Source organism: Camponotus vicinus, unplaced genomic scaffold, assembly GCF_025532165.1.
Source record: "Camponotus vicinus isolate PSW18456_S1 unplaced genomic scaffold, iyCamVici1.0 SCAF_5, whole genome shotgun sequence".
In the NCBI taxonomy this organism is placed as follows: Eukaryota; Metazoa; Arthropoda; class Insecta; order Hymenoptera; family Formicidae; genus Camponotus; species Camponotus vicinus.
The window spans coordinates 19874762-19902455 of NW_028141977.1; the positions used below are offsets into that span (position 1 = coordinate 19874762).

General features: G+C 32.5%; 1 protein-coding gene across 1 annotated transcript; it reads right to left on the minus strand.

The window, feature by feature from the left end:
* Window positions 1-1246: 1246 nt before the first annotated feature.
* On the minus strand, window positions 1247-3790 carry LOC145972016 (uncharacterized). Its single transcript, XM_083100180.1, has one exon. It carries the CDS (start codon window positions 3394-3396, stop codon window positions 2158-2160), a length of 1239 nt encoding a protein of 412 aa, XP_082956306.1. The 5' UTR covers window positions 3397-3790; the 3' UTR covers window positions 1247-2157.
* Between the last annotated feature and the right edge of the window lie 23904 nt (window positions 3791-27694).

Here is a 27694-nt window from a genome sequence, read left to right on the forward strand (position 1 = left end):
CCGATCCTAACCGGTCTCTTTTCCCTCTCTCATTCTTCTCGGCCCTTCGGACGTCTAAACTCCCGCTGGACAAGCGCGCGCCATTATCTTATTTACGCCTCATTGTCTCAATGTATCATACTAATATCGCGCCTGCCTCGTACCGACCGACAACACGCTCCTGAATCGAGTGCACGTGAATGCGCCGCACATTGCATGTTTACAAAAACTTTGTCCCTTTCGCAATTTTAATAAAACTTGCTGAGCTTAAAAAGCGAACTAAGGTGTAATTTCGATATGTTCTTTTACTTCTGCCGACAATAAAAATTCCAAGATCGAAATCATCCTTCAAATGTCATATGACAAATCTTTTTTTTTTCTTAATTTTCGAATTTTTTTCTTATTTTCTCCTCTCTCACGTATATATGTATATTTAAAACTATAAAATTTTTAAATAAGAGAGAGATATATATGTTCATATTGCTTACAATTAGTTGTGAGTTAGAAATCTCTTTGTATAAAATCTGAAAAACGCGATTTTTTGTTTCCTTCCTCTTTTTATTATCATCTTCAAAAAATGTTTTAGAGATGTGGAATTTACGTTTGAGGATTCTGTCCCTTTATCCTTTGCTAAGAACATAAAATAGTGGCAAAGTCAGAAGCCAAGAAGTATACCACAAGGGAACCTGAAATATGGTTAATAGTTGTATTATATTGCCGTACTAAACAATTTTATACAGCGGCAATCTCGTTTAATTTATAATTCTAAACGTTGCGCTATTGTTCCTTCATCTTCAGCCGGACCTTTTTGTATATTCTGTTTTGACAGTCGGCGGGTTCTGCCTATTAATTTTATGAGAGATTTTAACACTTAAGGTCTCTCCTTAATTCCAAAGGGAGAAATCTCTTTTATTTAATCTGATCTTATTTGATGTTCTTTTACGAAAAAAATATCGGGCATTAATATCGGATGCAGTAAATATTAATAAGAAACAGTCAATATAGAAATTGTTATACGAAATATTTATAGGAAATATTGATCGGTATGATATATATTTAAATAGGTTCAATCTCAAAATACAATGAAAATAATAAAAATCATGTGTATAATAATTACTAGAATATACATACGAGTATATCGTACAATATATTGATACATTTACTCGATAAAAGTTTTTTTTAAAAACAGATACTTTAAAAAATTTTATAAATTACAATATATATTAGCAATATATTTTTTTTTCATTGAGATACTGAGGTAGATATTAACTGCGACATAGAATTTTTAAAAAAGTCTTCGACATTTATTTTGATGGTATCATACATAATATCTCTCGCACGCATTTATCTTTACCGCCGGCCAGTTCTCTATATACATATATAATATTCATAATATCTTTAGCAACAATTTTCTATTTATGTACATATACACCTTGTAATAAGAAGCCACGAATGACTATCTATAAATTTGACTATATACAATTATCGATTAATCGCGCGTTACTGTACATAGATACAGTCCGTCAATGAGAGATCATAAGTTAAAATTCTATCTACGTAACCATTTACATCATTTTTTCTTTATACTATTGTCCTATATGAATATGAAAGCGATCACTGTGAGATTTATAATGAGACAAAGAAATGTCAGGTATTTTGATAAAATTTCGCCATCAATATCATTTGTAAATGAACGTTGTGTGATGCGTGTACATATTTAACGCTATATTTACAAGAAAAGTGATGCAGTGCATAGAATATAAGAGATGATATACAAATGTAGGAACGAGTAAAGTACGAATTGACCGCAATTAATTATATATGTATATTGAATATACAGATTATTATATTCTTATCAGAATTATTGGAATCGTCAATAAAGATTTGATCTTATTGCATGTGCTTAGGCTACCTAATATCGGTCAATTTCTCTCGATAAGTGACATGCTCCATCTCGGCTGCTAAAATCGCATTGTCAATAATATAAAAATAAATTAAAGAAGTCTCGAAGAGACAAATTTAGTCCAGCTAAATTTTTAGGAAGTTTTTCTTTGGCTATACATACAAATATTATGGAAATTTGACTCAACGAACGTAACGATAATTTTACATGCAAAGCGAAACCGTGCTGCACTTTCTAGGGCATTGGTCGTTTCTAAAGAAATCTTGAATTGCGATTCAGCTTTGTCGGCCTGTGAGGACCGTGATGGGCTTTAGAAGAAGCTGCGGCGGATTGTGAGGAAGCGGTCTCGGCGGCTGGACAGAGTTACAGATAGTAACCGGTGGCGAATGCGGATCCATCGGCTCCGGACTACTTCCGGGCGAAGCCGTGCTAGAGGCAGGCTGACTTAAAACTGGCGCTTGACTGAGATGATACCTAGGTTGTTGATTGAACACCGCTGCTTGATGTTGCTGATGCGCCGCGATAGATCTTAAAGTGGTATAAAAGTCCTGATAAGGATGCCCTGGTGGCGGGATTCCGGACGTCGCGATACCAGGAGGATAACTCGTAGGTGCCTGCAGTAGCCTTTCCACAGAGAACGCTCCGTGAGCCGCCGGAGGTGCCGCCGTCGCTGGAAGAGGCTGCGGTTTACAAGGCAAGCCTGTAGCCGATGTGGTTGCCGCTCCAGGCAACAGACTGGCCGGATATCCGGCCGGAGTGGTATAAGAAGTGGTCACGGGATATGAAACGGCGCGATGGAGACACGGTAAGGTATAGAGCGATGCTGGCCATCCCGGTGGCGGATAATGTGGGTAAAGTCCGCCGAGTACTACGCTCCTCTTGAAGGCTGCTAGCCGAGACCTAGAGGCTGCCGTAGTCCTGCGTCGAAGTTTCCCTGTGGTACCCCCGATAAACACATCCTCGGAACTCGGATCCAGCATCCAATAGTTACCCTTGCCTGGATCATCGTAATGACGAGGCACTTTGACGAAACATTTGTTGAGCGACAAATTATGTCGAATGGAATTCTGCCAGCCCTGCTTGTTATTCTCGTAATAGGGAAAGTGACGCATTATGTATTCGTAGATGCCGTTCAAGGTAAGCCGTTTATCGGGGCTTTGCCGAATGGCCATCATGATTAACGCGTTATAACTGTACGGTGGTTTCTCCGCCTTCTTCTTGTCCTCCGGCTGCTCCTTGGAGTCTTTTTGGCTCGTCGGACTGACGGACGTTGCATTCGTAGAGCAATCCAAGGGCGGCGTTTCCATGCCATTACCGGTAACATCGAGATCGCTGTCGCTATCGTCAACGTGACCGGCATCGGAAGAATCCGAATGGCTGACCGACGGTGCGGGTGTCCCGCCGCAAGCTTCAGGTAAGATGCTACGGATACTGAAGTTGCTCTTCAGGGCAGCCCGTGGCGGCGGCGAAGCTGTCACGGTATGCTGCTCGCCTGAACTCTCCATATTCACCATACTTCGAATTCGACTTTCACGGGCAATTACACGACATACGTCGTATCCCGCGCGCACTTCCAGCCTCGTTGCTGGATATCGCGAATGTCCGAGCCTTGCATAGGATCACCGTGTCTTTACGTACACGAATGACTTAAACGTTCACTCATGTTCTATATCCCATAATGTTACGAACATTTCGTCACCTCGTTCAATTGCACAGCACACTGTACGTATTTTTCGCAAGGTTCGTTCGTTTCACGCTCCTCCACGTTTTCTACCGTTGTAAACTGAAACATGCACTCTCAGCAGCGCGTCCGTCTCCTATCTGGCCGTCTCCCCGCCACGCGTACTATTTATACCCGGCGTTCGGATACGCCTACCAGCAACGACATCACATGCCTCGAGGGGTTCGCTGACCAATCGTGGTGGTAGCGCACCAGCAACGAACGCACCGTGTCCCTCGACCCCACCACGGTGTTTGCGTCCAATGTTTGACAGCAAACAATGCAAGCGGTGCGGAGCCACGATGAAGGCAGGGATTTCGAAGGTGGCAGCAAGGCGCAAGCGACCGCGCAACGTGTAGTGGGGAGCGCAGCCGCAACTAAACGTGTATCCCTGCGTGTGCAAACAATATCAACGCGCTACATTCAAGTCTTTACGCCCTCCTACGGGATTGGCACGTTCTTGCACGTCGCGTATGTCGCACCACGACAGGATCGGCACGGGAGGAGAAATGAATACGGCGCGAAAGTGTGTGCGCGTGCGCGCGCGCACGTGTGTGTGTATGTGTTTTTATCTTTCTTTACGGCGGGCGAAACGTTCAATTTTCATAGCGCGGCCGAATATGGGGATCTACTTGTTGTAGAACGTCGTTCGCACACCTGGTGCATCGACTCGATGCACATTTGTCGACTGAGATGCGGTAAAAAAATTGCCGTAGAACTTAAACAAATGAACATTATTCTTACGAATTTGCAAAATCTGTAAGTTATTAAATAGTTATTATAAGTATTTTATTTTGTACTCTGTATTTTCTCTCTCTAGCTCTGTCTTTGTTAATTGTTATCTTATAAATGTGTATAATCATCGCAAAAGGAATGAGATAAAATAAAATCGCATTGCAAATATATCATATTATCAGAATAACTGTGCACGATTATATCTACAGCGCAAGTATAATTAATATAAATATAAGATAATTATTAATAGGCATCGTCTAAAATTTTATAATTCAAACAAAATTATACAATTTCTTGTAAAAAGATTTCTTAAAGGCAAACAATAACGAATTATGAATTGCTTTTACAAAAATGAAGACAGAAATTCTCAAAATGACAGTTTACGAATGAATGTTGGATAAGTCGCCCGCAAAATATTATTTTACGCTTATTATATTTTAATATATCTTGTTAATTCGAAAATAAGCAGAAAAAATGTGTGATTTCTTGGTTTCTTTATGTCCATCTGTAAATATAATTATAGGATTTCATTATGGCAATTGTTCGAAGAAGAAACTGTTTTCAATGTTGTTTCTATTATTGCCACAATTTTGTCAGCAATTTTTTAACGCAATCGGTTTTACAAACAAAAAATATACTTTTTTTATCTACCTCTCTGATTTTTTCGATACATAAAATTGTTTGTTATTTAATCTTTTAAAAGCTATTCATAAAATGTTTTCCCTCTCTTTCTCTCTTTAGTTTGTACCTTTTATTAAAGGATAGTAATTCCTCTGCAAACATTTCTGGTACATAAAACATTATTTTTTATTAAATACAATGAATAATAGTATTAAAAATAATTTTATTGAAAAATGTATATACTAATCGTTTACTGACATTATGTAACATATCTAAGAAATGTGTGTGGTGATATGCATGTCGGCTAGAGATATAATTAAGTGCATACATTTTAAGCAATTTATAAGTTTCGAGGAATACTCCTCTCTAATATTTCTATTGATATCATAATAAGATCCAATTTCTGTATGATTTTCTAGATTAGTGTCAAATTGGAGTAATGCAACAATGAATTTTTTTAAATACCACGAAATATCACAAATTTCACATAAAGGAGAAAAGAAAATTTGTCCTTATATATTAAAAATAATATTATGTAAAATAATAAAAATAATAATATGTGAGTATAATTATTTATATAAATATTTATCACAAATATCCCACACATTTAACTCTCGAGCAACAATCTAAGTCTGTTGTTTTACGAGATACTTGCTCTTTTATAAACACAAAATTACATGAAAGAATTTTCCTTAATTAACATAAAATTAACATAAAATGGCAAAAAATACATATATTTGTGAAATATTATGATAATAAATGATATATGAAGGGTTTCTTCTTCTAATCACTTTTACATGTATGAGCTTGATGCAGTCTATGAATTTAAAATTATACTAATCGATATGGTCTCAGCGCGAATGATGCGAAACGAACAGAGGCGCATGCGAATGAATAGGGCAAAAAGAGCACGTGATAAACATGAATAAAAGAAAACCGAAAAGAAGACTGCCGTAGATTTGCCGAGAGTGGATATCGGCAAAAAGCAAAAGATATTCTTTGAACCGCGGATGACATCTTTATACGCGTTGTTCGGCCTCCCATCGTGAAAATGTCATCACCCCCTGGTGACGCGTAGATTTAGGTATCCCCTTGTGTGCCCTTCTTCGTGGTATTTTCACACTGTTGATCGTGATTTAGCAAGAGTTACGAATATCTCGCGAATTTGAGTTAATTTAAATAACTAAAGTTATATGCGAATCATTTCAAAAAGACATTATTATTAAGATCTTATGCTAAAGATGTAATGATAAAACACATTCTAATAATTACAACGGTTATTAAAATATAACACAGCTAGAAATATAGAAAATTTAATTTACGTTTTGAATAAATTAATATAATACTTGCTTTAGTGATCAATTTGAAGGTAATATATTTTTCAACACAAAATATCTAATAAATCAAGAAAGATTCTGCAATTTATGCAGATATATTCAATTATAGAATATCTAAATCTTAATTGCTCTATTATTGTATGAACATATGGGATTTGAAACAATAACATAAAGCATGACTTTGTTATCGATTTACATTTATTCTTCTTGCACATTTCAATTTTTCTAGTACTTGTTCTTCAATTCCTTTAGTAATCCGATTAGTGATCTGCATTGAAATTTATATTGTTAATATCTTTATTATTTCTTTCTTTTATCTGTACAATTGTTTTTTATAGAAAAATAATTCCTTCCTATCAATAATTGTCAGTTTTACTTATTACTAATATATGTATTATAAAAAACATAAAATTATGAATAAAATCTACTTTGAACTCTATCGTGAATTATAAACCCCATCTGAAATAGACTTTAGAATTAAAATTAAAATAGTCTCTCAAGAATATTTTTAAATTTAAATTATTTATTTTAATATCTGTATCTAGTACGCTTCCCTTAACGCGACCACCAATGAAGCCGAGATAGCTGGCGTAGACGTGACGAATTACAAAAATTACAAAAATTTAAGGCACTTATTACGTCATGATCATGATATTCGACACACTCCTTTTGAAACTGCAGGAGATCGGGCCATCTATCACTCTATTTGTCTCCCATTTCGCATAGAAAAATCGCTTTTCCACTATGATGCGACATAGCAGCCTACCTATTATTTTGTTCCCTTGTCACATTTTTTTACGAAAGGAAATTGTAAAAGTGACTCGTAGGTATTAAAAATGAACCAATAAATAAACCTATTTGTTCAACAATGATCGCAGATATCGTGGTAAACGTCCTCGGCCATAGATTCTTTTGTGCGGCAGTCCACTCTATAGACAATCTTGTTTCATCCATACTATTGACAATCTTGTTTAAGCAAAGACGTTCGCGTAAAATGAGTTGCTGTTGCTGCAAATAAAAAACTCTATAGAGTAGCTTTTTAACTGACAAGTCGATGAGAAAATGATATACATTGATTCTTTGATCCTATTCTCTGATTCTAATCTTTGTCATTTTTTGTATCTGTTGATTGAACATTTGAAAATAAAAAAGAGTTAACAAAATATTTAATTTTTTATCAACATTTCTTTTGAAATTTATAAATATTATGACAGTTAAAAATATGTTTTTATTTTTATAGTGATGTAGATCATGTTAATACGATTCTCCTATCCAAGAAGCAATTATTTTTTTCTAATATAATTTGTATAATAAAATGCAGCTTTGAATCTTTATTAAATAGATAAGATTAAATATAATAATTTGGAGTAATTTTCTAATAATTATTTAAATTAATCATTATTTTAAAATTATTAAAAATAAAAAGCATTTATTACAAATATATTGCAAATCTTATTAATAATTTTTTTGCAATTTTTTTTCATTTGTTATAAATTATCGAAAAATGTTTCTAGCTTAATTTATAACATTGATTGTAATAGTCATTTTATTCATTTGTATTTGAAATATTTACTATAAAAATGCTGATAATCCTTTCATGGTACATCAAATTTAAAATTCAATGTCATCAAAATTAATCTATGAATCATCAAATTTCCAATTTCATGGTTCAATTATCTCGCAAAATATTCTCACAGTTTCCGCAGTTAAACGGATTTGCTGAAAAAATCATTTTTGAAGTGTCGAAACGAACTGTCACAATTCAACTGGATTCTGCACATGTTTTCGAATATTTCTTAACCCTTCCGACCTTTCTTTCCTTCCATCAACGGAGGCACCCATTCTCCGAGATCCACATCAAATAACTAATCTTCCGACTAAGGAAATTGCCGACGGAGATGATCTCCATGGTGGTCGCATTAAACTCTCAGTAAGGAAAATAGGGAGAGAAAGTTTTCCTATACCGACGGAAAAGTCAAAACGGTCGACTCAAAACTTTGAACCCTCAAACCAAGAGCTATCGGGATTTATCGCGCGGGAATCTTTAATACGATTTGCCAAATCTAGGAAGGTTCAATTGGACCGACATGTCAATCTACATAGATCTGCCCAAATTTCAATATTTGTACAGTCCTAGATGTGTAATATAGTTTCGAGAAATGCTTTTTTATAAACCTAAATTGTATCTGAAAAATAAAACTTAATTCTTGTTACTAAAATATTTATTTATCACCATTATATTATAATTCCTGATGTATTAAATGATATATTTTAAAAAATTTTCCAGATTACATATGCGTGTGCTTGTGTATGTGTCATATATGAAAACAAAGAAAGAGAAAGAGAAGGAAAAAAAGAAAAAGAAAAATGAAAATAAATTGTCTACGGTATAAGAATTATAAAAAAATGTGATAGGAATAAAATCTCTTTTAGAAGATATTTAAAGATATTTTGAAGTTAAATAATTGTTTAGTCGAAATGGTCAACGACTATCAAAATTTTTAGTGTCAAAATTGTTTGCAATATTATACTGATAATACATCTACCAATGCGGAGATTTTTGAAAATTCTCAGTACAACAATACGCCCACAAATTCCTAAATTGCCGGATTAGACTTTTTTTCTAATCGGGATTACTTTCGAACCGATGATAGTTTTCAATATCGTATAAAAAAAACTAAACAGTGTGCACAAGGAATTAAGTAGCATGTGGGTGGCCTGTTGTCTGACAATGAGTCGTCAAACACGAAGCGGCATAGACTTTTGTCAAAATTATAATATGTTTATCTTTTCAACGCGGACTTAAGAACCGATCTCAGAATATATATTATAGGTGTACATTTGTTTGTACTGAATTTTTGATATTAAGATTTGCAATTTTTTAAATCTTGCTTTAAGCAATATTTAAATAGATTTAATATTAATAATGAATCTTTTCTGAAGTAATACATAAATATCAATTTTTTCACTACACACACATATGGATTCATTTTGATACTTTCTTTTATATTTATAATTTAATTTTTGCTTTTTTTATTATTACTTATTCTTTTTTTATATTTTTATTATAATTCTTATGTAAACTTTTTAATAAACTCCTTTTTGCAAACGGAGTGTAAATCTAGAATTCTCCCTAAATCATAGAAAATAAAATCCATAGGGCAGAATAAACTGGAATTATATAGAAAAGAAAAATTTACTTTCTTTTTTTAACTTGAACCTGTGAATCTATTCAGATTAAAAGAGTATCGCCATATTACTAGTGAATCCGGTCTGTGGGCCACACTAGACACTTAGCCTTGATAAAGATGATTAACAGACAAAGCACTCAAAACGAGACAACTCGTTAAAATTATGAAACGATTGGTATTAATGCAGCCGCCTTGATGAAAGAAAGGTAATATTTGCACGCACAAAAGATGTATCATAGAATGTCATCAGACTAACTGATTCAATTCACTCAACGTCCGGCAACTTCTGCGTATTCGATCGTGATGTCATTCTCATGAATCTCTCCACAGTTATCCAAATATTTAAGATAGGAAATTAAACATGAATATTTTTTTCTATAAAATAAATAAGATTTATAATTTCATGCAAAGTAAATTAATTTATTTCCTGGTAGATTAATTTCTCTCTTTCTCTTTTTTTCTTTTTAAAAAGTGTTTAATATTAATTAAAATATTAATATAAATAATTAATTTTAATTTTCATATCGTCACTATCAAATAGAAAATATTGTTTCATGATCTCTTTAAAATATAATTATATATATGTATAAAACTATTGTTAGTAAAATTTATTACAAATAAAATGAAAATTTGAAAGAATAAGTATTACTTATTTCTATCTATGTACACATAAAAGAGAATATAAATAAATTATAATATTTGTGTTATTGTATGATCATGTAATTCTTGACACTCCCCGGATCAACAACTCCATTGTCGGTACGCAGGAGAGCGTATATGGCGCAGGTGTTGATATTTTAACGAGTCTTGTTAACCATGCTCTGTTAATTTTTAACAAGATACTTATCATCGTCAGGTAACATGATCTAACGAAAAGTATTGTGAAAAGATTTATATAGCTTTAATTTTTATTAATTCGAATCTATGACGAGAAAGAGTATAATACAATCCGCATATAATGAAAATATTGAAATCAAGAAGCTTACAGATGCGTGGGTGATATAAAAATGTTGCCGCATCGATTCGCCCCTGCTTATATACGCGCAATATAAATCCTATAGTAGCTATAGAAAACTCGCTATAAGGTTTCGCCTTTCGCTGCTTGGAGACATCGATAATTGGCATTCGGTTACATCGATAAAAAGATAGTGTGACACAAAATTTTTTTTGCGTGCTTTATATCCATGTACATCGCCATACTCGCGGTTGGTGTCAATATTTATAGCGCATCATTAATTCCAGGATGGATCAACTTTATTCCTTGACATTGGAGATTTTCTTCAGATTAATACGCGCTTGATAAAACGAAGAAATATTGAATTAAATAAATTAATAATTTATTGAAATTGGTAAAAATTTATGTTTTTAATGTTTTATGTTTTAATGTAAAGTTTATTTGTTGCTTGCATACTACAGAAATATCTTGGAATATTATGCTATGAACTTTTTTATATAAAATTACAAAAATCAATTTTCGATTGTTTTTACCGTAAGATCGAATCAAACATGAAATCTTTTTAGAATATTCTATAAGAAAAATCACATGTACAAATACAAAATTTTTTTACATAAAAATATACATCAATAATATTAGTATCTTATTTTATTATTATAAATTAATATTATTATAAATTTATACCAACTTCGTTACATTTTGGAAGATGGCGAATGACTTGAAAGTAAAATTGCGATAAGCTATCAAGATAGTGTGTTTTTGTAACGAACACGAGGTTCACTAGATGGTCTCGTAATCTGATACATGTACACATAGTAGATGATATTTCACAAGAGATCTGCTTTCCTTCATATGCTTCGGCATAACGAAGCACTGTCTTCGATGCCTATGCATCATGTATAAGTAACGAAGCGAACCATATATAGACATTATTTTATAGCTAAATTTTATATACAAATATCACAAAAAAATCAATATCTCGTAACAAAAATCACGATCGAGCATCATAGTAAGAAGAATATTCCATCTAATTAATATTAAGCCTTTGATACTCAGTCGCAATTTTTAAAAGCATATCTACATAACAACTAAAAAAATTTCAGATTTTTAATCGGCACTTTCTTATTTACAGGAGTAAATTAATTTTGCTTAGAAATATCTGTCAATTAGAAATAAAATTATATATGTATTTTGGTTAAACAGTGGACGAAAGATTTTTCAACACCTTCATAATTGGTTCAATGCTTCCTTGTTGGACGTTTCCGCAAACTGTTAGCCTCAAGCTTTGAAAAAGCACAATTCGCACCTGCCGTTTCGTTCAATCGGTGAACAGCTGGAAATTAGAACATCGGTAAAATTCATTCCAAGATATTTCATATGCTCGTCGAGCTCCACATGCGGCATCCATTACATGACCCTAGGAGGAGTATGGAATGATGGATTTGTCCGGAATAGCCGGTGGAGAAGGTGCAAAAGCACAACTTCTGGGGCGTGAATACGCGGATAATTGGATAAAGAAGAAGCCACCGATGAGTTGGTTTTGTATGATTTTTACCTTCTATGAAGTCAGCCGACACAATGACCGCCGTGCGAATATATACACTATATGTCGCCTGCCGACCCTCCGAAAAGAAGCCTTTCAGGAGCATAACTGGCCTCTGCTTCAATGGCGAACGAATGACATCGAGAAGAAACTGGGGGGAATAAAGTCGTCAGAACTACGAAAGGAGGATAGTGATGGACCAAACAGGAAATCATTTGCTGTACACATTGTATAGTGTAGGCGTGATGCTTTTCTTATTAGATTGAAGACTCTTGAATTGAGCTACGGAGAAATAAAAGTCTTAACAGAGTCAGAATTAAATAAGTTAAAGAGATAAGAAAAGAAGCAGATTTTTCACGTCATTTTATAATTTTTTTATTATGGCCGGTTACGATTTTATTATCCGACCCTTATTAAAGAGTTAGTTAGTTGGTAACAAATGATAATAGATTAATATATCAAGCATTTCTAATTTAAATACAAGTAAATTCTTATTTAATTCTTATAGTAATGATTTAAAATAAAATAAGAACTATTTATACATCAACATTTTTTAATAAATGAAAATGTAAAGGGAGAGAATGTGTGTGTGTATTTATATAAAATTTTCTTTCCTTCTAATAATTTTTATTTGCATTGATATGTAATATGTACACACATACACACAAATAATAATATATTATATACTAAATTATATACTATATATATTATATACTAAAATATTATATATTAAAATAAAAAAATAAGAACTATTTGTGTGTATGTTTTTTGATAAGAAATTTATTTTCTTTAGTATACATATGTATACAATATAAAATATTTTCGTATCTTATAAAGCAAACTTTGTGATATCTTTATTTGTTAACATCTCGTTATAAGGATATCGTAATAAGGAACTAATCATAATCAGATAATGTGCTACTGTTTTCTCCTCCATGACATGCTAATCCTATTTAAATAGAGTTACGTTCGTTGAGTCTATGCTACGGTGAAACTTCTTGAGTCAAGTAGCGATCGGCGACGAGTGTTTTACCGACCATAAGTTGAAAGAACGACACATAAATAAACTGAAACAGCCGTTTACACGAACATGTTAACGGAATTTGCGCGCGCTCGCGCAATACTGAGAATTCTGTAAATCTTAATAAGATGCATCTTATCGATGTTTATTAAACATTAGTGTCACGATAATGTAAAATTATAATTTATAATTTATAAATTGTACTATTTATAAATTGTTATAAATTTATAAATTGTACTAAGTTGACAGGATATATTTTTATCTTGTAAAAATTCAAATTTCTTTTTCAGTGTTTTCTTGATATTGTAGATAAACAATTTTAATATTCACAAGTATGTATACTATTATAATACAAAAGCACGATTACATTATAATAAATTATATTATAAAATTATATTTTAATATGAAAGAATTTTTAGAGAATTATTGATAATTATATAAGTTTTAGAATTATATAAGATAATGTACATCTCCTGAAAGAAGACATAAATTAATCGCACAAGGCAAGACATGCATCTGCATACATATTTGCTTTACATAAAATTAACAATCTATAAAATTCATAACATAGCATTCATTATACTACGCACATATGTGTGTGTGTGTGTGTTTGCCTTTTCCGTATCTAACAATAAGACAAATTATACTCTTATTGAAAAAGTACCGAAAACTGAGACATACATTCGCATCGATTCTCACTTCTTCATATTCTCGAGAAGGCCTCTTTGAAACATCATCTTACGCACGCTCGCGCTTGCTACCGTTTTGTATGTCCAGCGTATACGAGAGCCCGAAAAATATTCCCGGCTGCGATGTAGGTTTACATTCGTAAGCCGCGGCTGGTGGCGGCGACGACTCAAAGCGAGAAGCGCGTGTTTGGCTAACATCTCTAAAACAAAGTATAAACTAACTAGACGTCCATTCGTTGTTTACACAACGCCGAGGAGCCGGGGTGTCGAGAAAGCTGCCGCGAGAAAAGTGAGACTCTCTCTCGGTACAATAACATTCGCTTGCACTTTTTTATCATTCGCTCTTTACGCGTAATGTTTTTATCACGCAAGATATTTCCAGGGAGAGAATATTCGATCCAAATAAGAATATAAAGAGCTTAGAGTACAAAAAAGAGTGAACTAAGTTGAAAATTTATAAAGGTCTATTTATACAAAAAACAAACTTTTTGTATCTCTGTAAATTTAAATTTCTCTTTTTAGTTGCAAACTTTTTACGTGTGATGCTAGTAATCAAAATCATTTGTTCAAATTATTTTTATTATTTTAATTATTTGAATTTTAAAGTTGCTTTCTGCGAAGCACACAAAATTTAAAATCCAGTCTTATTTTGACATGTATCTATTTTGAAATATATTTTCACTATAACAAAGTTTTTTAGAATAATCAAGTACTTGGAAAGAAGCATGTACACCTACACATACATACATATATAATTTAATATCCTTAATATTATTTACGTGAAATATAAACAAGATAGTGTCGCAAAGCGATCTTTACAAATTGATCGCGATCAGTTATGGGAAAAAAGAAATCGAGGTAAGGACCGATTTTTCTCGTAAAAGGAAAGCTGGTGCTTGTCAGTTAGTGGATTAGAAACGTCAGAGATTCGTGGAAACTATCGGTATCCAAAACGTATGATCTCTGACGGAGAAAGAGCGAATGATCAGACCGATCGGCTTGCCGTCAGGCCGACGATAAACAAACTGCTTGCAAGGGTGGGTAGTTTATCACTCTTTGATGCTCCGTCGTTGATTAATTCCAGTAGGCGAGGTGATCCACGGTGGTCGCTGATCACTTCGCGGCACGATTAGAACGCAAATTTAAGAGCGCAAATGTACACACACTATAAGCCACTTTAAAATATAGATGTTTTGTAGCTATTTAAGAGTTAATAGCGTGGAATTAGCAAATATCTAGAATTTTTCAACAATTTTATATTATATTATTATATAAATGTTTAATGTGAAAACAATATAAATTGATGTCACACATGTGATTGTTTTGCTATGTATTATAATAATTACTCTTTGCTACATATTATAATAACTACTTATCTTTTTTGTGAAAACCATTATTCCATCAAAAAGAAATAAGATATATTTGCATTTAATTAATGAAGGTTAATAGCAGGTTAATTTTGTTGCCTTGACAATTTATTTTCTTAACTACTCGCGGAAAAACTCTTGCTGAGAAAAGGTTCTTAGACCATTGTATTTTGAATGCGTATCTTTTACGTGAATGTTCTGGATATTTTACTGACGATTTTGGCCAGAAAAGTCCTTTTCCTCGTCATTATGTTCAAGACATTTTGACTCGCTTAGTTTGAAGATTGAATGCGGAAAACCTTCGTTTTTCTTGTGTTTTGCACAATAGGAAACATGGTTTGTATATTTCTTCGATAGTTTTCCGCTTCAACTAACTATATTTGACGTATTGCAAAACCTTAGTTGTTTTCTGCATCGAATTTCTTTCCTTTAATCATCCGTTGACAGTTTAAATAATGATCTTACGAATAAGATGTTTAAGGAATAGCTCACAGACGTACAGATATATATCTTTAAAAAGAAAAAATACTCTCAGGTTCAGGTAATATTCTAAGAAACTGATAATAAATATTTTTTATTGCTTATCTTCATTCTCAATTATTATGAAAATTAATTTTACACAAATCATTATTAATTATGTTCTCCTTTACTCATGTGCAAAAATGATAAAATATAACAATGATTACATTTAAATTATATGCGCCATTATAATGATTTTTTAATTATTTTTAAATGATGCTGTATTATTATACTAATATTTTGCCTTTCATTTATCATGAGACTAATCTTCAGGCCATTGCTTCCTGACTTCCTTTTTCTCATCGCAGCAGGATGCAAAGAGGTAGTACCTATAATCCTACCTAGTCCTAGATTAGTAAGGAACGAAGATGTCCTTTCCCCATTATTTTGTGTCCTATTAAAAAACATTCATGTATTTCACAATTGCGCATTAATACATTGAGCAGACATGATCACTGATTGTTGATGTCTTTAGGAGTTCTGGTTATGGACTTCTTGATTTAAACACAGTAGGACTAGGGATACTGTAAAGGAAAAAAATGACTCTTCTTTTTGACATTTTGACCATTTGACCTTTTTGCGACAGAAAATGTGTGTATCTTAAAGAGAAGTTGGATGCCATTATTCTAATTCAATGCTACTTATTATTCGTTATATATAATTGGATTTTTTAATAAAATGATATAGAAAATTAAATTAATCTTTCGAGAAATAAATTTTCATCTTTGAAACTTCATTATTTTTTCATTATTTCTCACTTGTTATATATTTAATAAATATACACTAATTAATCTGTCATTTCGCAAATCTATTATTATTCTATCTATTATTTATTCGAAGAAAATATATCTGAATATTGAAAATCTGAATTTTATAAGAAGCATACTGATCGTCTCTATCAAAAATCGAATACGTATAAAAAGCATATGTAAGCATTCGTGGGAGATTTTTTCCTAGTCAAGGGATATTCGTCGATTCAATGGCAATCAAAAGGTATTCAAAGTAAGTTGCGTATGTAAATCGTGGTTACAATGTATTTTTCTACGCTTCTCGCGCGATCCCTCTCGTACGTCAAGCGATGATGTATCATATCTAGAAGAAACGTTTTTGGAGATTTGCCTGCTTGAGATTCAACTTGTTTTTCAACTCGAGAAATTAGATCAATATCTGTTATATCTGTATAAATTATAATGAAGCATGCAACAAGTATAAAGAAAGTACGAAGTACATAAATATTAGATGCAATTAACGAAAATTCAATTCAAAAATAACCGCGAACAAAATTGATAATAAATTGATTTAACAAACATAGTAATAAAATTCTTTTCAAGTTGCAATTTTGAAATTTTACTCGATATACATATATATTTTCATGATATATTTTAAATGCTTTAAATAAAAGTATAACTCACTTCCGCACACGATTACATATAAAGCTCAATATCTTTTTTATGTACTCTTGTATCATAATTTTTAAATGCGGATCAAAGTAAATCACTAAAATGGGTTTTTTGTGACTGTGTTTTTTTATGATGAATATTAATTATGACAGATTCCATAACTTTCACGTCATTCTTAATGTCAGTCTTTTAAATCTTATTATCTTTCACACAACCTATCTTAATAGACTCGATCTCTCCTTAATAGACAGATCTCTCCTTCTCTTTCTCTCTTAAATGTTTTATTCTTCAAATCTTTTATTTAAAGTACTCTTTTATATATAAGTATTGTTCTATTTTCTAAACAAAAACCTGAATATAAAACAGTAACTTTTATTAATTTTATAGTTATAATATTAATATTATAGGAGGTACTCTCTATGTGGCTCCTATTCGTCACATTTCTCAGTCTCTAAATTATAATTTCAGAGAATCTAATCCTATATTGCTTTATTACTAGCATTAATGCTTACAAACCTAATAATGTTATTACAACCCAATGTTACTATAACAAAACTATAACCACCCTAGATTATACTCTAAAGATAATAATTATAATTATAATTATAGTTTATTTTATTCTCTGTAACCTGGAATATTTTTTATAAAATATATTTTATGTAAATATATATTGTAAATATTAATTAATAATAGATATATTTAATTGATATGAAAATAAAATATATAATTATCGAAAATGAAGTGCATAACCAAAGTTACCAAGGAGAACGACTCTCGCTCTCCGACAATTTACCTCTTAACTTTTTTTAAACCTGTTCGCATAAGATGAAACTCCCTTGTTAGACCGGAACCAATATATAACACGCGTGTTTCGAATGCGTTTTACATTTCGTCGCCGGGACAAATCCTTCAGATCTACGACCGTGTCGTCATGACGAAGACGACATGGCCCACCTTGCGTAGAAAATGAGAGGTCTGTTTCAGGAATAGCATTTGTAAAAGATGTACTGCATTTGTAGATTTTTCGGGCTCAACATACATCGGGAAGGGGAGAGGGGAGGAAGATTGTTCTTATAAAGATAAAATCATCAGTTTTCTTCGACTCTTATCAATAACAATTTTTTTGAATATATAATTTATACAAGTAGGGCTATTTTTTTCCATTAAATAAAATAAACAAAATATCTAAAATTAACAAACTTTCCAAGAATCAAAAAATGTTAAAAAGTTTATCATGATTTAAAATATGATAAAAATTAATTTTGATTAACAATTAATAAATAGATAGCTTTGGTAAGTAGTACAACAAAAGTCATTTGTTTATGATTTTGTAAAATTAATCTTAACTTTTTTCATTGACATAACTATTTTTTTTATAATTTGCTTTTTTTCTAATATTCATGTGTTAAATATTTCTAATATTCATGTGTTAAATATTTAAATCGAAATATTATTTAGTTGTGTGACTATTGGTAAAATTTATAATGTAACTATTCTTTGATTTTATTATAAATTATGCTTATTAATTACATGCATTTTGTGAGCACAAAGTGGCTGATTTTATGTTATCCTTGGAGAGGTGTTTCTTGAAACGTACGAAAGAACAAAGAAAGACAGCAGATAAAAAGATTAAAAAAGTATGGTTGGCTTTTAGAGCAAACATGTTACGATATAAATATACGAAACGATAGCTAATTAGTTTATACAAGTTAATTTTAACATCTGGAATTTAAAGCGACTAAGTTTCTTTTTATTTCACCGGACGTACATTTTTCCCGACTAATTGCCATATGAATTCAATCCAGTCTGATTTTAAGCCAACGGAAATGTATATATTATAGTATTTATAAGCATGATATTTTTTGTAAACAGTTTGCATATTATAATATATTCATATAATTATATTCTACGATTTTTTTTCTTATAACTTTATAACAAAAAATAAACTATTCCAAACTGTAAAAATATACTTGTGTTATGTAATTATATAGTTTAAAAAATTTCTTTTCGCAAAATAATAGCAATATATATTTGCAAAATATATTTATGATACTTCCATTATAAATAAAAGTTTAAATTGTTATATATTGCATCCTAGTGAATCCAGCTATAATAAAATAAATAATAGATTAGTCAATTTAAGGCGTATAAATTATATCTTATGTGTTGTAAAATGTATTAGATTGATATAAATTTGTAAAGTGTAATAAAATATATTAAATTGATATAAATTTGTAAAGTGTAATAAAATGTATTAAATTGATATAAATTTGTATCAATAAATGAGAAATATATACGTACACGCGCACGCACATACACACACATATATAAATGCACGCGAAAATAGATTATCGAGATGAAGGTGAAGCTTTTCAGGTGAGAGGCGATCGCATTTACTCTCTTACCTGAATTTATTTGCAGTTTTATTACGAACATATAATGGGTTAACGGTCCACTCGTTTGTCCACGTCTCCATCGCATGCTTATGCTGCGCACAGGCCACGCGCGGAGCTTTACACCCTCGCACAATGCGAGCCTCGGCCTCGTTAAGGGGATCAGCTGCATGGCATTGTCGCCGCTAACAAGCGCTAAATAGAGCACCGAATGAAATCGTGTGGACGTACGGTGTGTCCACACAGAGACAGTCCGTTGCATCGTCCGCACAAATAATACATCGGATGCACACTTGTATGCGAAAGCGTGCGCGCGCGAGCGCACGCGCAAGGTGCCGCTTATTATAAAATCTATATGGAATTTATCATGCATTTTTTCGAACAGTTGCAAATTTTTGCGATTGGCGCGATTAAATGAGAAAACATATCGCAAAATTGGAAATGATTCGTCGGTTAATCGTGCGAGAAAAATGTGATAATCGCTCTACTTAACAATTACACACGATGAATATGACAATTCTTGGCGCACGTGACCGGCCTCGCAGCCCTTGCATTGTGTTGTCTGTTTGTCAAACGAGGGAAAAAAAGAGGCGAGAAGGAAAGAGAGAGAAAGAGATGCATGTAACTGCGAAAAGAAACGGCGGGGCGTCTCAGGGATGTATCGCTCTCTGCAGTGTTACAATATACATATATAGAAAGGATAGAGGGTTGGGGTGAGAGAGGTGGACGGTTGTTAAGTTGTCCGACAGATGTCTCACCACGTGAATCCATCGTTCGTCTCCCCCTCGGATAACCAGGTCCCCCCCGCGGACTCGTATTTTCGCATCTCAAAATCCAATTCCGCGCTTGCACGGGGTTGCATTGGTGGCACGGTGGTGGCGCACGCGATACGCACAATTTCGCGATAATGATCCCCGAGACGGGAGGTCTGTCTCGCGCCGTAATTGACCCGAAGAGGGGTGACGCGTCCAACTTTTACGTTTCCCACCCCACAGCTTTTGTCGGCACGGGATGTCCGCATTTTTTATCGTTTCCTAATGAGATACTCCAAATGTTATCGGCGAGCATCGTTTCTACCTTTCTACCATGTTTTTACGGATTGTGAGTATAAAGAAGAATAAAAATTGATAAGAAAGTAACTTTCAAAGTGACTTTCATCCATACATATTTCTAAGTGTTTTTCTATATATGTTTACCACTATGTGTTACATTTAACATGTATAAAAGAATTCATTCCAAATCAATCTTTTAACATCAAAATAATATTATAATATTATTTGCCTAAAAACTACTGACGTCAATTATTTTGTATAATTATTTATTTCTATCTCGAATTTATCTCTGCCTGTTTACTATAAATATGTTTAACATGTGTAAATAAAGAAGAAAAATTTAATTAATTTTATAAGTGCATTTTCAAGAATTATTGAATATAATAGCATGAGAAAGGTGTACAAAATAATTTGTGCTTTTCACAAAAGATTCAACTAACAATTCCTTAGTTTTGTAATATTGTATTAAAAATTGAAAAATATGTAAAATCTATAGCTTTTTAGGGATAACTTGTAAATTTAGCAAAACGATATCCGACTTTTCAACCATATCGATTAAAACTGCAACCGATCCTAAAATACACGAGAGAACAATAAGCGACCGCTTTTATATACCTGCATCCTACAGCGCATGTTTCTTGGCGCGCGTCCAAGCACAAAACCAAGGAGATGAAGAAGAGAGAGAAATACACCCACAGGGAGTCGAAAGAATGGCGACGCGCGCGCGCGCACGCTCCACCATGGGACGCAAAACTGGCCGCCTTTCGAGTGATTTTTAACAAACGCGCTTTTCGCACCTGTCCACCCTCTGTCTCCCCGCATGACAATCTAGTCGACATAGAAGGAGAGAGAAAGAGATCCGGAGGCTTAACGAGTTCTTGATGCACGACCGTTTTTCCAGAGCCGAATATCGTTTTCGACGAGCTGTGACCGGGCGTGACTACGAATGAATCCGAGCCTGTCGTGATATGAGAGAGCACATGGAAATTCTTTAAGCGATATATACAGGATATCGATTCTAAAAACATTTAATAATTAAATTCATATTTAAAACGATATTGAGCTTCTTTCATATTATATCAAATTATCATATTGTTTTCATGCTCTCTCATATATGTATATAAAATATAAATTTGATTTTTTGTTTTAATCCCCAATTAATAATAATTAATTTTTATACAATATAATATATAAATAATGTTAGTAGAATTTTTCACGTTCTTAATTCTAGCATAAGATCATAGTTTATTATTGCACAAATAAATGTTAAAGCAGTATAAAGTAATCAAATTATTTAACAAGAGATTTGCAGATTATATTCTATACTGAGATTATTTATCTATTTAAGGCTACTTGAACACATGTTTGATCTGTTCGATATAATGAGGAGTACTGATGAAATATTTTTTGCAGATACATTGCTACTTATGAATCGCGAATCAATAAATTTACATTGAGTATTATCATATGCACTGTTTTATGCAGTCGAGCATTAGTCGAGTTCTACTAAAATAGTAACAAGGGTTTACTTTATGGACTATAAATTTTAAAATCGGTTAATCGAGTTTTAAAAGCTGTTTCGAATTATATTCGTGGTTTAAAGGATGCGTGAAATGAGTATTTTATGGAATGTAACGATTACTTTCTGTAAGCATGATTTATAAGATATTTTCGTCTTGTTCTTTCTGCATGACAACTTTATTTTATTATAATATTTATTATATCCTTAGCAATAATTGTAATTCTATGATTTGTTGACATCGTATGTGTGAATCATTTTATTATGTTAAGCGAAAATTTAAAATCCGGCGATTACGATGTATATCGCTAAATGACTGATGAAAATGTGGGTTGTATATTTTGCTTCAATTCAATTCGGAGCACTAGTCTTTGTGCCTCAGAAGACGACTAGGAGATGATTCTTTTGAATGCAAGATTACAGGTGCGCAATCACACCGGTTTCGTGACGATTCGGTTCTCTACTTTCCATCTTTCCAGCAGGTTTGCGCTTATATGACTGACGGATCAAATTTTACGATCGATTTCCTGTCGTGCGAGAAATAACGAGAGCACCGCGATCGGTTATATCGATGATTTATTGGAATTAGAGGAGTGTCCAAAGCCTGGCTCGTAAACGAATCGAGATTTTGTGAAAAATAAGTCGTAAATGTCTAGAGATTAACACATTGTGGCACTTGGCCCACTGATCGTTAAACTTAATACCTATCCGTCTCGTGATCCCAAGAATTAAAAAATGAACGCTATTCTCAAGATTTGGCAAACTAGAAACGCCTGCACGCATCTAGATATAAATTTATCAGAGGTTTATTTATTCTTATATATTATACTTTTATGATACTTACATATAAGAGAATTAATCTTTTTTTTATTATCTTTATCTATAAGCTTTCAATTAATATTATAATAAAATAAAATTGTCACGCAGGAAAAATAAGGTGGATAAAAATATTATATAGATTACGCTTACAGCGAGTAATCGTTATATTCCTCATAAAAAACTCATTTCACGCGTCCTTTAAACTACAAATGTAACTGGAAACAGCTTTTAAAACTCCATTAACCGATCTTAAAATTTAAAGCTCATAAAGTAAACCCACGCTTTACTATTTTAGTGGAACACGACTAATACTGTTTTCAGGAAGCTGTAAAAAACACACAGTGTAACGCGTAAAACGTTACATACAAATGAAGGAATGAAAATTACATATATTTTGAAATATTCGAAATAAAGATATATTTATATTGTTTCTCGATATACGCAATCTCTCCATCTAACTTGACCCGCTTTACCAGGACAATTAACATGATTACGTCTCGCTCGTCCGAGCGTGGAAAAAAGAAGGTACGTCCGAGGGGTTCCGCGGGGGCGATTTTAATGCAAAAATAACAGGGTCCTCGTGGACGGTAACAATTCGAAGGAGCACGCATCATTGGCTCGCATCCTCCCTGCGTGTTCCATACGCGTATTTGCAACTGTAGTGAAAGCCGCGTGGCCCTTCGTCCATCTCTTTACTGTTTTAGCCGCGGGATACCGGGCTGCCACGTGCCACCGATCTCGGCATAGTTTGCACGTGTAATCGGAACTTGTCCTCCGTGTCTACTCTGCGTCATCGTGCGAGCAATCCACGGCTTCGAGAAAGATTTTAACTAAAAAAAATAAATAAATAAAAAATAAATAAAAATGTAAATATATAAAATCTTATTATAATTTTTTAAGTAGCATCGTGTTTTATTTTAATGTACAGATTTTTTATATTATTCAGATTTTTAATGCATAGATTTTTTATATTATTTTATATTATTCATTTTTTATATCATGCATAGTTTTTTTATATTATTTATTTTTGTACCGAGTAAAAAAGATATCTATAATAATGCATTTATTTTTTAATTCGTATTGTGCGTTGCTCTACATAAAATTATATAATTATATAATTTAAGAATATTTGCAATTATTTCGCTTTATCCACATTTCCTTTATTTAAGTCTTTTGCAAACTTTGCTCCTAAATATGGCAGTATAAGGAGATTAAAACAATATTATATATATATATATATATATATATATATATATATACAATATATAAATATAGAATCTATTTATTCGTAAGTTATACATTTGCAAAAAATTCTATACATTTTATTTCACATCACTATTTTCCCTCGACAAGCTCGACGAGAGGACGAGTCAGTTTCTCGACAATGAAGACGCGTGTCCAAAGGAGAATCTCGCGAGCCAGAGACACATCAAAATAAAAGTGAGACGGCGATCCCCTCGGTGCGTCCACGTGTCTGACGTGGACGTCGACGATGTCATTAAACTCCTCGTTACGCGCGGACCCGAGTCCAAACTAACTCTCCGACCGTTCGGGATAACTCTCTCGTGCAGACCGTAGCCAGACCTACCAGCCAACAGCAACTAGACCTTCTGAACGAACGGAGCTGCGTCTCATGATTGGTTACATTACCGATACGCGCGTCTCGCGTCACGGCAATGCTGTTACAGCAGTAGCGGTGAAAGCTTCTCGCATCCCCAAGGGAACTACCTTCTGCATCTACACATTCTTTCGTCGAGGAAAACAATACCGTTGGAAATCGCCCGCAAGAACGATGGGATTTTGCGAAACTTTGAAATTCACAAATCGATTACATTTATATCATTTATATCAAAAGATTTCCAGAACATATATATTATATATATGCATATATAAGATATATTAAATATCATTATTTATAAAGATTATTATCCTAACAAGATGTAAATATAAATAAACTAAAGAAAAATGTATACATTTGTCGTAATATAATTTTAAAAAACGAATCAAATGTATTAATCTCTGATTGTAATAATGGCAAAACATAGATGAATGTTGATTCAATAGGAATAAATGTGAAATCCATAGAGACTGTTAAATATTCTTTTGACTAAATTTATTATTTATGTCTCAAATAATAGAAAGAGCACGATAGAAACAAATATATAAAATTAATAATAAGATACGAGTATAATAAAAATAATACAATTATATAAAAACATTAAAATATCTTAAACAAATTTTTAACACTTTAGAAAACATTTTTATTTGTACATATTTGGTTTTATCGCACGCAATATTATTAATTTTATAGAACAAAATTTTTGTCATTGATATTGAAATATTCACTTTCATGCATATCATTAATATTCACTCACTTCTTAACATTTCAAATACTATTATTAGTCGATTGAGAGATTTCATTCATTCTTTTATTTTTATATCTTAAAATATTGAATTATTACCGATGTGTTTATTTTTATCATTTTGGGAAGTACGCGCGATAGCTCATTAATAGAAAATAAAATAACGAAAAAAATAACAAAGTTAAATGACAACCATGAAGAAAAGTTTTATATACGCGAGCCAAAAAAGTAACCAAAAGCACATATACAAAAATGCTTGTTCAAACATTATAATAAATTATAATATAAATTAAGATGACGAATTTTACATATATGTTTTTATATAATTGCATTTTTGCCATTAAAATTACGAATCGCAAGTAATGTAAAAGATTTATACGCAAACAAGATGTTAAATTTTTTGCATTATTCCAAATTGCAAAACACGATTCGCAAATCTTGAATATGCGCATAGTCTGGCGCCAGCTTTAAAACAAACGAGTGGTACACACGCGCTACGGGGGGGACGAGTGGGTTACGTGTCGATTATGGTGGAGCTTGGGAATTGACCGGTCCGGATGTCGCATTTTGTACACGCGGCGTGTTCTCGCCCTTGTTGTTGGGGGGCTGCGTATCCCGATTGCATTCGATACATGCGTAACATGACGCACGTGCTTTGCCACCCCTGTCCTCTCTGTCCCATTCCCTTTCCGTTCCGATCTTTCTTCTACTGCAGTAAATGATTTGTCTCTTTGCGGCTTCCGAAACAGTTACGACTTCATGCCCGATATCGTCTTTTATTGTATACCATTATCATTTCTTGAAACCGATCGCCAATGGACGCAGTTTTCATTTAATTAGATAATTTTCCACATACTCTTTTTGTTTCGAAATAATAATAATTATAGCAACAAGATTTTGATTCTTTCTTATGTTGCAAATGCAAAAAAGAATATAGAATTGATTTTTTTATTTTACAAAATAATATAATAATAATATTTATTTAATATTTAATAATATTTATTTATTTAATATTTATTATTATTTAATATAGAATTGATTTTTTATTTTACAAAATAATATAATAATAATATTTATTTATTTAATATTTATTATTATTTAACATAGAATTGATTTTTTATTTTACAAAATAATATAATGATAATATTTATATTACAATTATAAAATAAAAAATGTATATAAAAAAATGAAAAGAGAAAATATATAATTAGCTCGTACTGTTAGTACTTTTCAATAATATGTACCTTTAAGAGTATGCACTTTTTTCTCTCGCAGCGTTACATTTTTTAATTATGCGTTTGAATTGATAGCAAACTGATTATTTTCACGATGAAATTTAAAGATATAAAAGAGATTGGCATACGTTAATTTGATAAAAATAATGTTTTACCAACTATATATATTTGCCATTAATTTCTCACATTTCTCTCGCGAGCATCTCTCTCGTTGTAGCCGGATTCTAAAACAAATTCAGGCGCTTATTTTCGCAGCGAGGCGCAAAAGCCGCGCACTGCGGGGCTGCCTTGTTTTCTCGGCTTTGTAAACCGGCTGTTTCGCTAGCCGGTTGCTTCACCTCGTTACTGTCCTTTTTTCCCATTGCTGAAACAAGAAGCTGGCATCAGGAGGTCGTTATAACGCGAGGCGCGTCCACTTTTCCGCTTCCCCTGGCCGCCGCGTCGGCCCCTCGACGGCCCACGGCCGTCGGACGTGGTTCTTGCGTGCTGCAAATAAAGCTCTCCTGGAAACAAACAGGGTCGAGTTGGACTCGGTCGAACAAATTGACACCCCCACGGTGCACGTACAGCGCGCGGACCACGGTGTCCTGTTTCCCAACTCGAGGATGTTGATTCACTTTAGTTTACTAGTTTGTTGACTTCGTGTTACTCGTAACCATTTTTATTTCAAGAACCTTGTTTAAAAAGAATTTCTGTCGCGGGATGTGTATCTGAAGCATTTCTCTCGCGTGATGTATGATAAATAAAATGTTCCGAAAAAAAATCTAAATTATACGTATAAAATATGAAAGTATTAAAATTTTATGTAAACAATTACAATTTAGTAAAATGCGAAATCGAATACAAATTAATTTTTCCGAATCATAGTAGAACTTTCTCTCGATTTTCAATGTTATTATATATATAACAAGATATTAATTAAAATAAACATATAAATTGTGTATATGATGAACGTAATATCTCGATTTATTGTGTTTTTAATAAATTATAATATATAATAATAAACTATTTGAAATTAATTTTTTTATTTATCAAAAATAATCTTAGAATTGTAAAAGTTTCCTTAATATATTATTAAATGTTTACTCATATGTTTTTTCCCAATAATTTGTATTCTCAATTTTTCTTTGCAATGTTAACAAATTAATAAATTTATTTTGTATTTTATGTCTTATCCTGTAATATAAATTTATTGATAAATTTATTTAATATTGTACAATATATGAGGACTCGATTTAATTGTATATTCGTTAACTTCCGTTCTTCCGACTTTCATTCAGAATCACTGATCTCATCACAAGGAGCAACCAATGATCCGATGGTCACCCTTCGG

Excerpts from the sequence above, each read along its gene's own strand:
- LOC145972016 (XM_083100180.1), bottom strand. The coding sequence starts at position 3,396 with ATGGTGAATATGGAGAGTTCAGGCGAGCAGCATACCGTGACAGCTTCG.